The 20,674-nt window shown below is 37.7% G+C and overlaps 1 protein-coding gene across 2 annotated transcripts; it reads right to left on the reverse strand.

Moving 5' to 3' along the window:
• Positions 1-735: 735 nt before the first annotated feature.
• DMP1 (dentin matrix acidic phosphoprotein 1) lies at positions 736-14,632 on the reverse strand. 2 transcript variants are annotated; one of them, XM_017866846.1, is made up of 6 exons: positions 14,550-14,632; positions 8,277-8,355; positions 7,751-7,794; positions 5,549-5,581; positions 5,326-5,373; positions 736-3,119 (listed from the first exon to the last, which is right to left on the reverse strand). In XM_017866846.1, exons 2-6 carry the CDS (start codon positions 8,332-8,334, stop codon positions 1,782-1,784), a joined length of 1,521 nt encoding a protein of 506 aa, XP_017722335.1. In that variant the 5' UTR covers positions 8,335-8,355; positions 14,550-14,632; the 3' UTR covers positions 736-1,781. The 2 variants fall into 2 exon arrangements, with proteins under 2 accessions (XP_017722335.1, XP_017722337.1); XM_017866848.1 differs by lacking the exon at positions 5,326-5,373.
• Positions 14,633-20,674: the final 6,042 nt, after the last annotated feature.

A 20,674-nucleotide genomic window follows, 5' to 3' on the forward strand; every position in this document is an offset into this window, starting at 1 on the left:
AGAGTGCAATGGCACGATCTCGGCTCACTGCAACCTCCACCTCCCGGGTTCAAGCAATTCTTGTGCCTCAGCCTCCTGAGTAGCTGAGACTACAGAAGAGTGCCACCACACCTGGCTCATTTGGTATTTTTAGCAGAGACCATGTTGGCCAGGCTGGTCTCGAACTCCTGACCTCAAGTGATCTGCTCACCTCGGCCTCCCGAAGTGCTGGGATGACAGGCGTGAGCCACTGCGCCTGGCCAGGAAGTCTTCTTGATTCTTTTAATAATTTTGTGGGGAATTCTGAAGTACTCTAGTAGAAGTGTGGGTAAAAACACATTTGTAAAGTAGAAGTGCTGAGATGAAGTCATTTCTTTCAAAGAAATAAAAATATAAGGAATATGGTTCTCTGTAGCTTCCAGAGCTTACACAAATGAGTCTGAGAGACCAGCAGGAACTAATGTTAAGCCTGAACATCATAAACTTTTAGTGTGGCCTCAAACAAAAATTGAGAGTTTGCTTCATTTTTCTCCCTGTTCTGTAACAGGTATAGTTAGTGAAATATCATAAGCAACACACAGTACTTTTATCAAATGCTACCTGAATTACAAATAAAATTTTCAGGAAATAATTTAAGAAAATTTTGCATTTTAATAGGAGGAAGGTAACGAACAATTTGGGAATGTTTTAAAGAAAGAGTTGCTTAACATAAATAAATCCTAATAATCAACAACATGATTACAAATAAGCACATTTTTTTGGGTATTGTAATCTTTATTACAAAACAAGTATTTCATGTTGAGGTAATATTTCAAATGGTATTTGGCAAAAAATCAATTGAATCTTATATACAGAATTTTTCTCTGTACAGGACTCAGAGAACAGTTTTTTTCTAGCATTGCACACAAACTGATTTTAGAAAAATAAAGCTAAAAAGTATCTATGTAAAGAGGAATTTCTTTCTCCCACTCTTCCCGACCCAATCCTTCTTATCATCACCAGTGATCAGTAAGGTGATGTTTATGGGAGTTCTACAAAAAAAAAAAAAAAAAAAAAAAAAATGGTAAATTGGTAAATTAATTGGGAGAAAAATACTTTCTTATCCAAAACAACTCACTGTGCCATAATTTCAAAGTGCTTTTGCAAACTAAGTATTTAATCCTATAGAATTTACTATTATTTATCCCAAGAATAGAATTCCCCAGTCTCCAATGAGGAAACCCTATGCAACCTTCCAACTCCAGTGCCTTCTGCTGTGAAGCCCTCCCTCGTTCTGCAATGCATTGGTCACCCTTCTCTGTGCTCCCAGATAGATATCGTGTTCATAGCTCTGTCTTGGCACTCACCATACTGGGTTGTAACAATTCTTGTTTCTCTTATACATATCCCTCTTTAACTCTGTAGCTTTGTGGATCCTTCTGTAAGCTCCTACGAGCAAGAAGCAAGTCTTAACCTGCTTTACATTTTCAACACCTAGCACAGTGCCTGGTACATCACGGACCCCCAGTAGCTTTGTTTGTTAGGTTGATGAGTTAGGAACTACCTCAGCTGCAAAGTTATCATGCAGATCCTTTCTTGCTTCTAGCCTCTTTGGATTATCTGCTGTTACTCCACAGTATTTAAACCTCTATGAAATGATGACACGCTAGAAACAAGTGTAATGTCCAGCAATTCCTTTCAGGAAAAAAAATGGCATCTGGTTATTCTTTTGATCAACACATCAATAAATTATAGTTATCATGATACACTTTCAAGCCCCTAAGACTCCTTTATGTGACAGCTGCTTCTTAGGACAGCTGATGCTAATAGCCATCTTGGCAGTCATTGTCATCTTGGTCCCCAATGGGTCTGTTGTGATAGGCATCAACTGTTAATTTCCGGCTCTCTATCTCAATGTTTTTCAACTGGCCATCTTCCTCACTGCTTGATTCGCTCTCCGTGGAGTTGCTGTCTTCTTTGGATCTGCTGCTGTCTTGAGAGTCACTGTCGTCTTCCTCAGACTGGCTTTCCTCACTCTGACTCTCTGCTGAGTTGCTATGAGACTGCAGGCCCTCCTGGCTGGAGCTGTTCTCATCCTCGGGGGACTCCGGGCTTTCCTCTGAGAAGTTGAGGCTCTCACTGGATTCGCTGTCTGCTTGCTCCTCTCTGGATTCGCTTTTTGAGTGGGAGAGTGTGTGCGAGCTGTCCTCCTCGCTGGAGTCACTGTCTTCCTGGTCTTCTACATGACTAGTTGTGGGGTCCGGGTTGTCTCCTCTGGACTCACTCACCACCTCTTCCTGAGACTCACTGCTGTTCTCTTGAGATGGCAGGTTGCCCTCTTGGCTGGACTCACTGCTGGGGCTATCTACATTTTGGCTGTCTTCCTGGGACATATTCTCCTTGGTGTCTTCTTGAGAGTCACCCTTGCTGTCTCTCCTGGGTTGGCCGAGGCCAGCATCTCTGGAGTTGCTGTTTTCTGTAGAGTCACTCTTGACTTCTTCCATTGTGTTGTTGTCATCAAGTTCACCTCTATCATCTTCTTCTGAGATGCGAGACTTCCTAAAAATTTTCCTACTGGGATGCTCCAGCAATTGGCTGTCACCTGAATCTTGAGTGTTTGCTTCCTCACTGTTTTCTCTAGATTCTTTTGATTTCATGCCTGCACTGTTCATCCTGGAGTTTCCCCTTTCACTTCTGATGCTGTCTGGGTCATCACTCTGCATTCCCTCATCATCAAACTCAGAGCCGTCTCCATGGCTGCTCTCCCCGTCACTGACACCTCCTACCCAGTGCTCTTCACTGTCACTCTCAGGCCTGCTGTCCACCTGGTCCTCATTGTCAAGTTCCCTGCTCTCACTGGTGGTATCCTGGGCACTGTCTTGCCCTTGTGGGGCACCCTCTTCACTGGATTGTATGGTGTCATCAGAGTCCTCATCACTTCCCAGTCTGGAGTTTCCTCCTTCTTGTCTGTCTTTGGGCCCTGGACCACTGTCATCATCGCCAAAGGTATCATCTCCACTGTCATCTTCATCGTCATCTTTATCATCTCCTTCTTTTCCTGTGCTCCTGGAGAAGCCACCAGCTGGCCTATAAATGTATTGATCATCATCAGAGCCCAGGCCCTCCTCTGACTCAGTGCTGTCACTGGGGTCTTCATTTGCCTAGAATTTGGGGTTAACAGATATGGTCATTATTCTAGGAACTAATAGAGAAGGAGTTATCTAGAGCCTGTCTAATCTTTCTGCTTCCTTCGTCCTACTTCCCCTCCTCTAATGGTCAGTTTTACTGACCTCTATGGTCAGTTTTACTACTCAATGACATCTCCACCAGAGCTTAAACAGGAAGGAAGAGAAGTTGAATCTCAAGTGGTTCCATTTTATATAGGCACACTTTACTCAATGCTGCTAACATTTTCTCAAAAGCTTTCTGGAAATCACATTTATGAAATTCAAATCATACTGTATATATAATGCCTTTAAAAAACAAAAACAAAAACTCTTGGGCCTGGCACTGTGGCTCACACCCGTAATCCCAGGAATAGGAGGCCGAGGTGGGCGGATCACGAGGTCAAGAGGTCAAGACCATCCTGGCCAACATGGTGAAACCCCGTTTCTACTAAAAATACAAAAATTAGCTGGCCGTGGTGCCACACACCTGTAGTCCCAGCTACTCAGGAGGCTGAGGCAGGAGAATCACCTGAACCCGGGAGGCAGAGGTTACAGTGAGCTGAGATCGAGCCACTGCACTCCAGCCTGGTGACAGAGCAAGACTCCGTCTCAAACAAACAAACAAACACAACAACAACAACAAAACCTCTTAGGTAATTGTTTGTGAATTAAAGAGTTGGTTTATAATGCTCATGCATGAAAGTGTTTTGTATAAAACAGAGTTTTCAAAAATAGTGAGTGATCTTAAAATGACCCCAATTTTTTTTCATCTGGAGGGAAAAATGTACTAGAACAGGAGGATAAAAATCTTTAGCTAAAATGAAAATAAAATATTATAGTAAGGTATATACCTCACCCAAACCATGTTTCTACCTCATTGGTACAACCAGAAAGTTGCCTATAGATGATTCAGCTAGAAGACACCAACTAGTGTGACCACCAAGGCAGGTTAGTGCTGAGTGGGAAGTCAGAGAGGTGAGCCCTGTAAGTAAAACAATTGGATGCACTGTACCAGTAAGGAAGGACAGTGAGTCTTCACACATTATGCTCCCAAAATATCTGCTCTCTTTACCATACCCTACAACAGAGCATACCTGCTAGTTTGTTTGTTTGTTTGTTTGTTTGTTTGTTTGTTTGTTTAACACGTCCCGACTGATCAACGTCTGAGTCTGTAATTGGGAGTACTTGTGTATATGCTGTTGACCTCTCTTCCCAGCACTGGAGTTTGATGCTGGTATGGTGGAACTGATCATGGGTTTAACCTGCTATACCTCGTTAACCCAACTCACAAGCAGGAATTGCAGGAATCACCATACTTCATTAACCTTTTCTCAAGCAGGGATTGCTACCATAACTTGAGAGATTAGAGACCCTTGAGGCAACAAATCACAAAGTCCCCAGCAAACAGCATTTCCCCAGTTCTATGCTTTTAAATTTCTAGAATGTTCCTTTGATAACCTCAAGTAAATAGGGATAAACAGGCTAATAATTCATCTTCCAACTCTGGCTAAGTGTAGAATGCAACATGGAACAAAGTTTTGGGGAGAAACCTGGCTCCTGGACTCTCTGGAGTCCCACAGGATTGAATTTGGTTAAAACAATAGCATAGCTAAGAAAGTAACAACACTTAGTCTTAGAAAAATGAAAAAGAATGCCAGCTTTAAAGGATATAAACTGAGTCTGCCTTTCTCACTCTCAGAGCCTGGTCCCACAGATGGGACTATTTTTAAAGAGAAAGTCATTAATGAAGCAATTGTTTTACTTAAAGTTTCCTCAGGGCTCTCCTGTTCTGTCTTCAAGCAGGATCCTTGACACAGAGAAGTTCCCAGGCACTTCTTCACCTGATCTGAACTGCTCCAATTGTAAAAGCAACAGTTTCAGTTGATGAGTAAGTTTGACATGGTCAATGACCATTTCTGAGTGCGTGTGTGTCTGTGTGTGTTTATTTTTTAACTAGGAGAGACATTTGGGGCCACAATGCCAGCAATCTAGCCTCAGTGATGAAAATAAGATGAATAGCATGTCTGCATGTGAATTCTCCTTACTCATTTTTCTCTTCTTATTTTATGGGACTCTTTAGCCAGCATAACTTATAGTTAGAAAATATTATATTTAGAACTGTTGCCAGGTAATTTAATCTAACATCATTTCCTTCCATTCCTAAGTAGCCTGAAAAGTTAAGAAAGGTCTGTTTAATTACGTGTTCCTCTGAGTTAACTTTACTTCCTTCTGATGACTCACGGCTCTCCTGAAAGGGGAAAATGTTTATTTTCTTTTAGTAATTCCTTAGGAAAGAAAAAAACATGATACACATCAATTGCTTCCAGTCTGGATTTACTACTTTCAAAATTGTAAAAGGCAACGGGAAGAGTGTTAAAGTTGCTTCATGAGATGTTTATGACAAAAGTAAATGAGATAGTTACCAGGGGAGGTGTTGGTGCCTGAGTCAAATGACCCTGCAAAAAAGGAAAGGAAGGAAAACAAATTACTCCCTCACAGATGGATTTCATTATTATAATTATTTACAATAATTTTAGGTGATTATTTTTAGTTTGTTGGTAGAGGTCTTACATTTACATGAGTAATTAGTGAAATTTTATGATGAAATCGTTCAAAACGGAAGGTAAAATGACTAATGGCTTGAAAAGATCTTGGGATATAAGAGACCTAGACGAAGTTTGTATTTCTGATATTTCATTTACAGAAATAAATATGCTGTCTTTGAACCTGGCCGTTCATACAACCTAGAGGAAATGTAACACATGAAAAGCAGCATTGAAACTCAGAATCCAGATTTAAGTCTCAATTAACCCACTGGTCTTGGTTTTAGCCCTGAGAACCAATCATCTTGGTGTTAGCACTGAAAGTCATGTGTTGCAGGAAACCCCTAAGTTCCAGGTAAACCGAGATGGTTGGTTACTCTAGATGAAGGTAGGCAATTCACTTCATGTGTCTGACCCCCAGTTTCTTGTTCATAAATTAAGGAAATTAACACCCACTGTGCTTACCCCACAAGGTAGTTATAAGGGTGAAACCAGCTAATGCCTATGGAAGTATCTCGAAAACTATTTATTCAACATGATATAAACTAAAGAAAAAATCCATTTGAGAACATCCACCATATAAAATTTAATAGTAAAAAAAACTGAATTGAGAAAGCCATTAAACCTTTCTCGAGTCATGTAACAGCCCTGGTATTAAAAACAAATGCTAAGTCAGAAATTTAACTAGTCGTACTTCTGATTTATTTCACTATCTTTAGTCTCATAAGCACTATAAGAATGCCTTAGCAACTTCTGGTACCCCTCCCCACCACTTCTCCCCCCTGCCCTTTGAGAAGGGCAAAGTCCTGTGTGGAACACCCAAGGCGCGAAGTAGAGCAGGGAGGAGCTGCTATTGATATGTCTTCAACGTGCGTCTCAGCGGTGCTGGACTGGGGATATCTCCTTAGAGAAAGGAGCTATAATCACTCTGCCTTTGGCCTGCGACACTGCAGGCAGGCACAATGGCAGGCTGTGCTCCAGTCAGTTAGCATTTGGAATTAATGGGTGGAAGGGAGCAAGACATTGTTATTTTTCTCATGCCAAGGCTAGACTTGAGAACAGGGCATGTTTGTGTGTCTCTGGTTAAATGAGAGAGAGGATCTACAGTGTCTGCTTTTAAATTAACCAGCCTATGGATATCTCTGAAGAAAGTTCATAACAAATACTGCAAAGTCTATTCCAGACTCAGGCGTGGACAAGACCCCACCTCAGGTCGCTGACATTATCTGGCCACCACCAAAAGCACTGGGCCCAAGCTTTATCATATGTAAAAGCCAGTAGGAAACAAGGTAGTGAACAAAATGCTCTGATTTCACATAAGATTTTAACCCTTAGTGCCAATCTTGAGAATTTTCTGACCTCTTAGACCTGGCTCCTTCCTGAGAGGGAGTAACACACTGGTTAAGAATGTGTTTTTTTTTTTTTTTTTTTTTTCTGGAGCTAGAGTGAGTGACATAATATCAAAGTCTGGCTCTAACACTAATTAACCACGTAACCTAGACAGATTGAGTTACTCTCTCTGGTCAGTTTTCTCGTCTGTAAAGTGAGAATAAAACATAATGCCTAATTCACAGAGGTGTGAAAATTAAGAAAGTTAATATATGTAAAAGACTCAGAACTGTGCCTGGCAATGATTCTTGAGTTATTGAGAGTTAATAATTCTCAATACAATAACATGCCAGCAACATTAGCTCTCATTCCAGAGACTGTAGTGTCCTCTCATTCTTCTTTCTTTTCTCACCTCCCAGGATTTGACCTCTTGCCCACCAGATAACTCTTGTTGAAACAGATTTCAAGTCATAATATCTCCTGAAAACTCTTGGTTCCTTGTCATGCATCCCCTGGTACTATTATACACATCTATTACAAGAAGAAAGCTAACAGAAAATATGCTTCCTTGCCAGATTATACTACTAACTTGGAATCGCAGCATTATTTTCATCTATGAACTCTATAGTTTAGCTTATTAATATGCTCATGAAGTCATTAGCAGTTTCAACATTTGCAATGAGTCAATTTATACTCATAATACTCATAATAAATTAAAATTCAAATATTTCAAAAAGTCATATTTCTACTCACCTTCCATTCTTCAGAACTCTCAGATTCATTATTTTGATACCTGGCTACCTAGAAAATTCAGTACACATGGTAAATCCAAAGAGAAATTTCTGAAGCAACAGTTATTAACTTTTCATACATAGGAGTAGGGATAGTCAAATTTTAGGCTGCATCAGAATCACCTGGAGGCCTTGTTAAAACACTGATTTCTGTTTCCTATCCCTAAAGAGTCTGTTAGCAGCTCTGAGGTAGGGTCCATGAATTTGGATTTCTAACAAGGTCCTAGTTGATGCTGATGCTGCTGGTTCCAGGATGACACTTTACAAACCACTGCTTATAGGGAAGAAAAATATGAATGATATCTATATGAATGGCAACTGAATAGAATAAAAAAACAACTTAAATGAAATTTCTTAAGAAAACAGCATTCCAAGAAACTACTATTTTTACTGGACTGGAACATATACAGCCATCTTGGTTCATAGCCAATGAAAATCACGGAGTTTTAAGTATGAAAGGGTTTTTTCACATATCCTTACCCTAATACTTACTGGGAGAGCGCAGGATAATCCCCAAAGGAACGTGAGCAGGATGCTGATCTTCATAGTTGGGTGTGATATGTCTACCTGCAACGAAGGACATAGATGTTTCTCTCCATGTTAAAGAAATAAAGTAGCTTCAACTTTTAACAGTTTCTTCCTATTAAAATTCATCCAAATGTCCATGAACTGATGAATGGATAAATAAAATTTACTATATCTATAAAACAGAATATTATTCAACCATAAAGAGGAATGAAGTACTGACACGTGCTGCAGAGTAGGGGAACCTTGAGAACACTATGCTAAGTGAAAGAAGCCAGAAAAAAGGCCGCATTGGAATGCTTCTATTTACATGAAATGTCCAGAATAGACAAAGCTACAGAGACAAAAAGTAGATTAGTGGTTGCCCAGAGCTTGTGCAGATGAGAGGTTGAGGGGTGACAGCTAATGGATAAGGATTTCTTTTGGAGGTGATGAAACTGTTCCATGTATCGTAGTGAAGGTTGCGCAACTCTGCGAATATACAGAAAACCACTGAGCTATACACTTCAAATTAGTGAAGTATGTGGTGTATAGATTATAACTCAACAAAGTGGTTTTTAAAAACCTCACTCCTAAGAAATAAATTGAAAATGTTCCAATGAGGAAATCTACAAATACTAACACATAAAGTATGATAAATTGACGAAAAAGTAAAGAAAGAGGAATACAGAAATTTCTATCCATTCACTTTTACAATAATTACGCAGCTTGGTATGGCAGACCACCCTAGCAAATGTATTCTCCCTAAAAACTACACTTATTGACACCAGTGATAGGTGGTGGGCATTTGTTTTCACACACACACAATGGCTTCTAAGTCACATTTATGACTGCATAATAATGTCTACACAACATAGATTGTTTTCGCTTTTTTTTTTTATCTACAAGAGATGTGCTAGAGTAGGCTGCATATTACAACTTCAGAAAGTTCTTAATATCTACTGTGACACATTTAATCATACATTATACATGATTATGCTAAATTATTTTTGCTGGCATTCACAGTACTGAAGGATTTGGGGAAGATTTAGAGGTTTGGGATACACTTGTAAATCATGCTGAGAGAAACATGCCAAATCAAACTGCTTTTCTGAAGGGTAACTTTATTTCACACTTCAAGAACTGTTGCTTTGGAAAACACTTTGTTCTGTATTTAAAATAGATGTACTAGATGCTAAAGGAAAATTTATTGAAATGGTTTAAGGAACGCAATTTACCCTGCACTAGTAAGCCCTGGTAGCTGCCTTAGCATACCTGTCTCATGAACTTCCATATGTTTCACAAATAATCCTACAAGTTTATTTCACTTTTGTTGATTTGTTTCATTTCTTTAAATGTTAAATGTATACTGTGAAAGGAAAATAAAGTCTTGGGACCCCAAACTCACTAAGCCAAAGGGAAAAGTCAATCTAGGAACTGGGTCACTCAGACCTGCTTCCCATTTTGTTCTTAAAAAGATAGCTACAAGGATAAAAAGCTACATACCTCCCTCACAGTTTTCTCACAGGGAAATTCCTGTGGGCCCTGAGATCTTTACCCTAAAACAGTCTGGCTGAATTTCACCCTCACCATGTAAATTAACAGCTTACCTTCACAAGTTCAGGACAAAGGACAGAACTAAAAGTCATTCCTCTTCTCACCTGAGACAGATGCATGTCTGACAGCTTCCTCTAGTCTATGTTTACTTTATCTTATGTAAAAATGCAGATTCACTGAGCATGAGACAAATGCATAATTGACTATTCCTCTACCCTTTCACATATAAAATCTGGGTTCAGTGAACACTAAACAAAAACCCAAAGGAATGCAACCACTTGCCTCTTTTATCTACCCATTCTTTTTATCCCCTTCCTCTTTCTCCTACTGTCTGCTCTTTCCCCTTTAAATAATGAAGTCCCCAGACCCTCTTTGTAAAGAAACATTGACCATAGATGTTTCTGGTGGTTTCGTGTTCCTTTTTCCCAGGTGCATCCTCAATTTTGACAAGATAAGTCTCCAAAAACTAATTGAGACTCAACTCAATCATTTTCTTTGATTTGCAATAGTTTGCTAGTGTAGCAACTCAGAAAACAATACTCCACAATGAAGGCCTCAGAAGCAAAAACTTCTCTCTGATCTTCCCCTGCCCTCCTATCTCTGGTCCCTCATTCTCCCCTGAGACTAACCATAGAAACTAGAATCCCTCTTCCCAAAGGCAGGTTATAGAAACCAGAACCTCTTTTCCCCAAAGCCAGCAATAAAACCTAAAAATATTACCCTAAGTCCCCCTGTCTTTCTGTGTAACAACTGGCCATAAAGAAATTCTTTGACCCACCTAGTTTAATTGTAGGTCATAAGACCCCCATTCCAGAGAACGTACTGTCCCATATCAAGAAGGAAGAAATGCTGCACAGAGAGGCCAAGAAGAATCTGGACAGGCCTGGCTGGGCCACCCGACTTGGTCTACTAATATAAGGTTAAAACCTTCTTGTCCAATCATATTTCTACATGGCTGCCCATGTTTTGTTGGACATAAGCATAAAGATGGACGGTTTCTCCTGTATCTTCAGGTCTTCGTTCTGAAGGCTCCTGTGTCACATAAAAATAAATTTGTGTTCCTTTTCTCCTGTTAATCTATCTTTTGTCAGTTGATTTTCAGCAAACCTTCAGAGGGTGAGGGGTAAGTTTTCCCGTGGCCCCTAAACTAATGATAGGAGTTAAAAGCCAAAGATTCTCAACCCTAAATGTATATTACTATCACCTGGGAGGGGTTTTAAAAATGCCAGTGCACAAATCCCATCCCAGGGCAATAAGTCCATTCACTTGGGTGGGCACAGGAATAGGTTTGTTTTTAAAGTTCCACAAGAGATTTTAACACTTGATCTACGAAATAAAAATACCATAATTAGCCAGGCATGGTGCCACATGCCTGTAGTCCCAGCTACTCAGGAGGCTGAGCGGGGAGAACTCTTTCAGCGAGCGAGGTTGAAGCTACACTGAGCCATGATCGTGCCACTCTACTCCAGTTTGGGTGACAGAGCAAGACCCTGTCTCAAAAAAAAATTATATGAATATTTATATATACACATATATACACACATATATGTATTGCATACATATACATGTGTGTGTATATGTGTATACACATATACATGTGTGTGTATATGTGTATACGTATATATGTATAATATATATGTATACATATATATGTACGTATACATACATATACATATATGTATACGTATACATATATATGTACGTATACACATATACATACACACACATGTACGTATACACATATACATACACACATGTATATATATGTATAACAATAATGCCTGAATATGCTGAATATTATCTGAAACATTGGGTTCAAGAAGTCATTTAATCTTATTTTTAATGTATTCAAGAAAATAATAGAAATCCTAAGATAAGGAGCCTGAACAGGCTTCTCATTTCTACCTTCACACAACTCAAACAACCTCTCACGTATATTATAGGCATTATCTCTCCTCAGCATAGTTATTCTTAATTTGTGCTACTTTCTTTATTCTAATTCAGCATAGTGTATATCAGTCCTTATGTTTGATACTACCTTAATTTCTTTTAAAAATCCTTCAATTAGTATCAACAAAGAAGAACATGAAAATACTTAACTACACCAAAATCAAGCTTAATTTAATAGATGTTACGTCTCTTTAGATCCCACAATCAGAACTGTTTTTTAAATTTGTTAGGTTTATTTCTTCAGGAAAGCAAAATTTTCTCAAATATGATATTCTCAAAATAATCCTGTCAATGGTTTTAGCTTCACAGATCAAATGAAAATTAGATAGCTCACCATTTTAATTTTCAAAGTGAAATTTGCATAGGGTTATAATTTCATGATTCTCTGAAAACTAGCAAATGTTGGAGCCTTGACAGAAGGTCAATGACTATTGAATTCTTTTGTATTTTCTTTAGCTTCTCTCATCTAAATAATTAGAAAATTGGGGATGCCATTGTGCATTTATTCTAAACCAATGAATGTTGTGTTTTTTCCCAAAGAAGTGCATGCCCCTAGTGCTCAAGTTTCTTAGGGATGGAAGATCCTAAAGCATAAGAAAGATGCCCTAACTTGCTCAGGATTCTAGAAATACTATTTAGCACCCTGACCTAAAGCAGTAATTTCCCAGATGCAAGTCTAGTAAACTAAAATAAAAGACACCCTAGAGTTCTGAAAGAGCTGTTGTTGCCACCCAAAGAATATAGTCCAACCTTAAGCATTAAAGAAAGTCAGATCTTAAACCCCATATTAGGTTTGCATTTGGTATTTTTGATAAAAATAATTATAATTTTGTGAAATGCTTTCCAAACAAGAGCTCCAAACTTTTATAAACATTTTGGCTACTATTCAAAAAACAGTAGAAGCAGATAGGCAGTAGCCCTATTCTGAATAGTAATTGTGAACCACAGCTACAAGTCTGCAATTAAAAGTCCAGAACTTTGAGTTCTTCTTTAAGGATTGGCTAATGTTATTTCTACGTTCCACGTGCTGTCATTCTACAGTGAGATGACATAACAAAAGGAAATCAACAACCTGAGTTCCATCCCTTTGGAAGGCAGTGTATTAGAGAATTTCTGACTTTTTGAATTGTTTTCATAGAGTTGAAAAGAGCCAAATGTTTAGAATGTGGAGAGGGAAACTAAAGTCAAGACTTCAGATATAGCCAAAACTTCTTTGGGCTCTTAAGTAAGGAAATTTGTTCTAGAATTTTCTCAAGGTTGAGTTACATTTGTAAAATATATGTCGTCTTTTATGTAAACCAAAATGAAGGAAATAGGCCAAAGGAAGAAAATAAAGGTTTGAAAAGTCACAGGCTCTTTTTCCTTTTGGAAAACAATTCATCATATTAATTTGCTTTATTTGTGTTAATATTGTTATCTTCAAGAACACAACTGAATGATACATTCATTCATTAGCAGTCAATAAATATTTATGAACATCCAATGTGCTAGCCACTTTTCTAGGTGCTGAGTATACAGCAATTTGTAATAATAAAATAAGCTGGTTTCACAAAAATGAAATTACCCTGAATCCAACTAACTAGAACCTGCTAGAATTTGTTTTCTTATTACTCTTTGAAAATAGAGTCAAACTTGGCCAGGATATGAACTCGACCAGGAATCCAGAGAAACAAACAAACCAAAAAAAATTTCCAATCCTTCCTATTGTAAGTGTTTTAAGGTCAATTACAATGAATCCAATATTATATGCTTTTAACCACAGGAAAATAACTCTGAAGTGCCCCCAAAATTAAATATAGATTTGGAAGGCCTCTAAGCATCTGAGGCATGTTGTTTTACATCACGATTTTCAGGTAGATAAGTGGACTAATACCCTTTAGAAAATAGTTTGTTCACATTTTTAAACAAGGTTAAAATAGGTTAGTCAAGCCTCAGTTAAACGGAAAGTATGGTTAAGCACAAGTTACTGCTCTTAAGGAAGATAAGTTGCTGAAACACGTGGACTCTTCTAAATGTCATACAGATGAAGAAGTACAGTAAATACAGTACATAAAAATACACATGGACAGGAACATATACACAAGTTCTCTACACTAAAAAATATTTTTAAATGCAATTATAACTAACATTTATTGAATTCTGACTGTATCCAAGGCATCATGCTAATGTGAATACCCAGTTAAACAATACAAAAAAATGTAATGATGACACCCTCAGTTATTTCAGTAGTTTAATTATCTTTTAGTTACTTATGCAGTTCATAAAAAATATTACTAGATGCTCTCTAGGTGAATAACATTACATTTTTTAGTTTAAAAAAATTATTTTGAAAGTCCTTCCATCCAGTTTAGATTTTTCTTCACAATCTTGTAGGCCATAAACATTCCCATATTCATGAAACCTAAATATAAAAGTTTTGTATGTTTTGCTAATTAAAACTAAATTTCAAAATGACCTTCCATCTGCCTCCTGCTCTATAAACTTTCCCTTTTAGAAGCATCATGCGGAGATATAATTAAAGCATTACCAAGAAAAACACCTGGCTCTATTGACCTAACATGTCATTTTAATATCATTATTTACTGTGGCATAAACAACAGGCACAAAAATATGAACTGTTTTACCCAAAGCGCAGCTCTCCCATCTCTCTCTCTACATGGTATAATGTCTCAAACATGTATACATATTTAATATTTTCCAAACAACCAGCAAAAGTCATTTTAAAAAATTAAATGATATAAATGGCTTACCCTCCTTAGTTCACAAAGACTTTTTTCAAAAAGTCTCAAAAATCAGGTTGACGTTCTCATGGAGGAAATCTATGCCCAATGAAGCCACTCTTGTGTTGATATTCTGGACACTTCTCTGATGGTGCAGGAATTTAAACTCTGCTGCAGCTCTTCATAGCCAATCAACCTCAGCCTGGGGGTGACTGACATCACAAGGTATCACCGGGACCCCGGTACACCCACACTTCCTCCAGCTGGCAGAGGCAGATTTTCCCTAAAAAGCTCTTGTGGTTCCCAAATGACTAGACTAGTTTCCATTAAATTGAAGATCTTCCCAAAGCTTTATTTTGATTTCTAAATATATGTCATTCACATTCAGGCAGGCTTATGAACATTATAAACAATGACAATGTCTTCTACCCACCGACAGATCCCAGCAGACCCAAGGATGGGAAAGGCGGAGGCAGGGGTGGGTAGAAAGTTTCCTGTTAATGTACATTTCCAGGTTATACATGGAGAAAGCTACTAAAATACTAGAGTTTCTTAAATTGTTGGTTTTGAGAATATGTGCTTTTATTTCTTCCTTTTTCCTCTTTTAACAGCCTCTACTACTCACCTCCTTTTCCTCCCATCTCCCCACTCCCATATACACACAAAGATCCCAAACTCCTACTCATCTAATAAAACATCCACTAAAGTACCCCCCTTAGTAACTATTGTGTTATTCAAAAAATTTAAATCTAACACTTAATCATTTCCCCTGTTTGCCACATTTTAATGACTCTTTGAAATCAGAATTGGATTAAGAGGAATAGTAGTTGGGTAGCATCCAAGGAAACTAATCTTGAAGGAATTCTATGCCACCACTGAAAATGTAATGAAATGGATAAAATGATATTTACCAAAACATTTTCGAGGAAGTGTACTAAAAGTTGTAGGGAGCTGGAAATGGGTTTGGCAATTTCCAAGGCATGTGTTTAAGTGACAGCAGAATGACCACTGAACAGGTATTTAGAGAATATGAGCTGCTGGACCTTAATTTCCCTAAGAGTAGAGATGTTTACTTGTTTACTGGTCTATAATCAGATCAGTGCCTGGATACCTAAAACAGTTCTTAATAAGCACTCAGTACTCTTTGAATGACTGAGTGGATTGGCTGAAAAATTAGCCAAACTATTAAGTTGATTACAGTATCTGCATAACGCACTGTGACTTTTAAAAAATGCTTTAATTGTTAAAAAAAAAGTTTAGCTGATGCTCCTAACATGGATCTAGAAAATTAGAGTGCCCAATTTATTCAGGCAACTAATGTCAGATATATGGATTGTCAACGTATTTAGTGTGAACTATAACATGGTGAGGGGGTGGTGTGCACAATGAGGAAAGAGATGTCTATTTTCATTTAGGGTTGATTAGAAAGCCAAAGTCCATATGGGGAAGCTATAAATTCCCTGTGTTTTGCTCTGGTTCTGAATTACACTCTCTGATTGTTTCATGGGTCTTGACTGAGATCTATGCTAGAAGAACCTTATAATCTTATGACAGAATTGGATTCTGGGCAGATTTGGGCAGATCGCATTACAAGACATTTTTTAGACTCTCTTCAAATCCCTACATAAAAACAGAGGAGCAATTAGATAACAACATTAAAAACTGTGGATAACAATTTACAATAAAACCAGGCATTTTCATTATCTATTGCTATATTAAAAACCACTTCAATATTTTGCATTTTAAAACAACTACCATTTTGTTATCTCTCACAGCTAGCGCTGTAGTCGTCTGAAGACTCAGTTGGGGCAGAACATTTCAGATGCCACTTTCATAGTTGTTGCCTGAGAGCTCAGTTGGAGCTGTAATTCTGAGCACTTCAGTTCTTTACATGGCCTCTCCTTGGCTTGGCCTTCTCACAACCGGAAGGCTGGGGGCCAAGAGTTCCTAGAATATCAATTTTCCATATTCTGTTGGTCAGTCAGTCACAAGAAGATCTCAGATTCATAAGAAGAAATACTCTGTACCTTTTGGTGTCAAATCAGGATGAGTATGTATAGGGAGCAGAGGAAATGTTGAGGCCATTTTTGATTAGTTAACACCCTGTGTGACAAGTTATATCCACTAACTCCAAGGTGACTAAGGACAAATGACCAACTGTCACAAGACCTAGAGAGTCTATGCAGGAGTGAGCAGAGAGAAGCAACAGGAAATCTGATGGACATAAGAACAGCAGAACCCAAAGCCATCAAGAATTATTGCTGATGGGTGCCAATGGTTCATAGCACAGCTGAAGGATCTAGAGCAGTCTAGCCCCTGAGGATTCTGAGCCACTACAGCTGCTTTCTGAGACAGACTCACATAGAGGAGAAACTTCTGGGAGTGGAACAAAAATTGCACAGGATATAGACAACAGAGAAAACATAGATAAGTATGGGAGAGGGGAATGGATCCAAGAAATCTTAGAAAACTGCTATTTTTTTTTAACATAACATGAAAGCAACAGAAGAGGGAGCCGTGTGAAGTTTGAAAGTTACCCTGAACTTTCTAAAAGTACAGGAAAACCAATTTCATATAAAACAAACAGCAAAAAATCTATGAAGGTTAAATCCCATAGGAGCAGAATAACCACCTGCTAGACAGTGAAAGTTTGCTTAGAAGGCATAATTAAATAATAAACTAAAACCATAAGTTTCTATTTTTAAAATAGCAAAGAAGTATCAAGAAAATGACACAATAGGTGAAAAAAACATACATGGAAACTATAAAAATTCAGAAAATAAATATCAGGACTCAGGAAAATATTGGAATAAAAGAAAAAAATTATTTTAGAAATGAAGACTAATCTAGAAGGAACACAAAAGAGAATAAATATAATAGGTAATTATTAGAAGTAGAAGGCAAAAAAGAGGAAAATATTTTAAATTTTAAAAAATAAAGAAAAGTATTTCGGAGAAAGTCACATGTATTAAAGACTGGCAAAGAACATTCAAATTACAGATTATAGGAGTCCTAAAGAAAATAACAAAAATAAGAGAACAGCAGAAGTACTAAAAAACAAATGAATAACAAACACATCATCCAAGGAAGTTTCCCTGAATTTAAAGAAGAAGATTAAAAACTCTTATTTCAAGAGCATATCAGGTACCTGAGAATATGGGCCCAAAATGACCAACATCAAAACATATTCTAATAAAATTACTGAACTTTGAAGATAAAGAAAAAGTCCTTTGGGCTTCTAGGCAAAAGCAACAAGTGATTCATAAGGGAAGGAATATTAGCTTATCGTTAAGACTCTGACAGTAATGCTTCATGCCAGGAAAAATAAGGAAATATATTTAAGGCATTCAAAATAAGAAAATGTGAAGCAAGGATTTTGTAAGTCAGCAAAACTGACTTTTAGGTATGAAAGACTAAAGCAAACTGTTATCAACAGGCAAGAATTCAAGGAATATTATTTCCTCAAACCATTGCTGGGGAATCTACTAGATAAAGAGCTTCAGACAACCAAAATAACTAGAGAGGCATTGTCATAAGAACAGGTGATAAGCATAAAACATATAGTTACTTGCAGAAATGTAATTAAGTGAGGCTAAATGGGAGGCAGCACAGTATATAATGATTAAATACTTAGCATTGATATAGTGCAGCTTTTACAAAGGTGGGGCGAATGGAAAGCATATATGCAAAAATAATTTCAACTGTTCTCAATAATTATACTAGTGATGGCAGTATTATTGTTATTCTGAGAATGTTGTATGTGTAACGTGGAATAAAGCATATTAGCAATTTTGAATTATTCTCTTTCTTTAACCAATGCGTCCATGAGAATCAGGATTCTCAGTGTGAAAGAAAGGAGATACAAATTTGATACAAAAGTGTAAGAGCCCTTTGGGAGGCTGAGGCCAGCAGATACCTTGAGCCAGGAGTTCCAGACCAGCTTGGGCAACATGGTGAAACCTCGTCTCTACAAACAGTACAAAAAAATTAGCTGGGCCTAGTGGTTCTCACCTGTAGTCCCAGCTACTCAGAAGGCTGAGACAGGAGGATTGCTTGAGCCCAGGAAGTTGAGGCTGCAGTGAGCCATGATCATGCCACTGCACTCCAGCCTGGGTGACAGAGTGAGACCCTGTCTCCAAAAAAAAATAAAAAATAAAAATAAAAATAAAAAAAGAGTAATGTCCTTAATCCTGTAATCCTGAATTTAAATGGAAAAGATTAGAATTTACTTAGGAATTATTATAAAGACACATGCACACAAACACACATCCCACGTGTGTATCTTAGCTCTGTCGCCATAGAGACCTAAAAACACAGTCGTAACTAGGACCCCTAGAACCCTGAGTGTGATCTAGCATCTGGGGCATGTTGGGAAATTGGTTGATCCCAGGTCTATGACCCAAAATACGCAAGATGAGTTTGGAACATCTTGTCGTCCCAGATTCCAGGAAAGCTATCAAAGATTACCAAGATTCTGTCAAAGGACTCAGGAGCCAACTCGAATAGGCCTCTACTGGCCAAAGATGGAGGAATGTAGTCTTTTAAATAATTTTAGATCTCTGAGTTCATAATGATATTACAAAAATGAAATAGAATACTAATTGATCACCTTGGGATGATAACAGGAAGCCACTTCATGACTTTGAAAACTTGTAAGTAAGTGGAAAGAATGAGGCATTTGTGTAGACCTCTATGAATTAAACCAAATTAGACATGAAGGGAAGCTTATCTTTGTAAAAGAATTGTGTGATGATTAATTTTAGATGTCAACTTGCCTGGATTAAAGAATACCTAGAGAACTGGTAAAGCATTGTTTCTGGGCCTGTCTGTGAGGGTGTTTCTAGAGGAGCTTGGCATGTGAGTCTGTGGACTTGGTGAGAAGGATCTGCCCCCAGTATGGACAGGCAATATCCAGTCTGCTGGAGACCCAGATAGAACAAAAAAGGAAATGGAAAATGATTTCCTCTCTCTCTCCTGGAGCTGAGACACTCTTCTTCTCCTGCCCCTGGACATGACAGCTCCAGCTTCTGTGGCCTTTAGGCTCCAGGATTTATACCAGCCTACCCCTCCCGACATCCAGGTTCTTACACCTTGGGCCTCAGACTCAGAGTTACACCATCAGCTTCCCACGTTCTGAGGCTTTCAAACTTGGACTGAGCCACACTATCCTCACCACAGGGTCTCCAGCTTGCAGGCTGCATGTTGTGGGACTTCTCAACCTCCATAATCACATGAGCCAATTTCTCTAATAAGTCCCTTATCAATTAATATGGTATATATATCCTATTTATATGCATAAACATACATATCCTATTATATATATTTATATATCCTATTCATATAGGATATATACACAGATGTATATACACGCACATATATCCTATCTAAATAGAACATATAAATAAATATACATATGATAGGATATATAAATACAAATAAATAGGATATCTGTATATATGTATATATATAAATATATGCTATATATAGGATATATCTGTGTGTGTGTATATATATACACACACAAATATCCTATAATATATATATGGGATACACATGGATATATACAGATATATATATGTATATGTGTATACATATCCTATGCATGTGTATATATATCCTATGTATATGTCTCTCTGGAGAACTCCAACTCTATATACATAGCTGTGTATACATATCCTATATAGATACAGATATATATATATGGAGTCGGGGTTCACCAGAGAGACATCTACAGGGGTATATCTGTATATGTCTATCTTACTAGAATATGTTTTGGTGTTGGTTATGTAATATTATGAACTCACAGATTTAAAATTATTTGATAGGTCTCAGTCTGTTGCAATTACTATCTATCTTAAAGATTACATAGATTACATAGCTCCATCTTTGGCCAGTAGAGCCCTATTGGAGTTGGCTCCTGATACATATGTTTGTATATGTCTCTCTGGAGAATCCTAATACATATTCCAATTAATAAATTAAAAGAGANCTCTCTGGAGAACTCCAACTCTATATACATAGCTGTGTATACATATCCTATATAGATACAGATATATATATATGGAGTCGGGGTTCACCAGAGAGACATCTACAGGGGTATATCTGTATATGTCTATCTTACTAGAATATGTTTTGGTGTTGGTTATGTAATATTA

The sequence above is a fragment of the Rhinopithecus bieti genome, unplaced genomic scaffold (genome assembly GCF_001698545.2).
Source record: "Rhinopithecus bieti isolate Rb0 unplaced genomic scaffold, ASM169854v2 scaffold_3767, whole genome shotgun sequence".
Classification (NCBI taxonomy): domain Eukaryota; kingdom Metazoa; phylum Chordata; class Mammalia; order Primates; family Cercopithecidae; genus Rhinopithecus; species Rhinopithecus bieti.

What these genes read in the sequence shown, in the direction of transcription:
- DMP1 (XM_017866846.1), bottom strand. Translation starts at nt 8,334, where the DNA reads ATGAAGATCAGCATCCTGCTCACGTTCCTTTGGGGATTATCCTGCGCT. An exon ending in AGGCACCAACACCTCCCCTG is followed by an intron (nt 5,374 to 5,548) that starts GTAACTATCTCA and finishes TTCCCCTTTCAG; the next exon opens with GAGAGCCGTGAGTCATCAGA. An exon ending in AAGTTAACTCAGAGGAACAC is followed by an intron (nt 3,120 to 5,325) that starts GTAATTAAACAG and finishes CCCAAATTCTAG; the next exon opens with GCAAATGAAGACCCCAGTGA.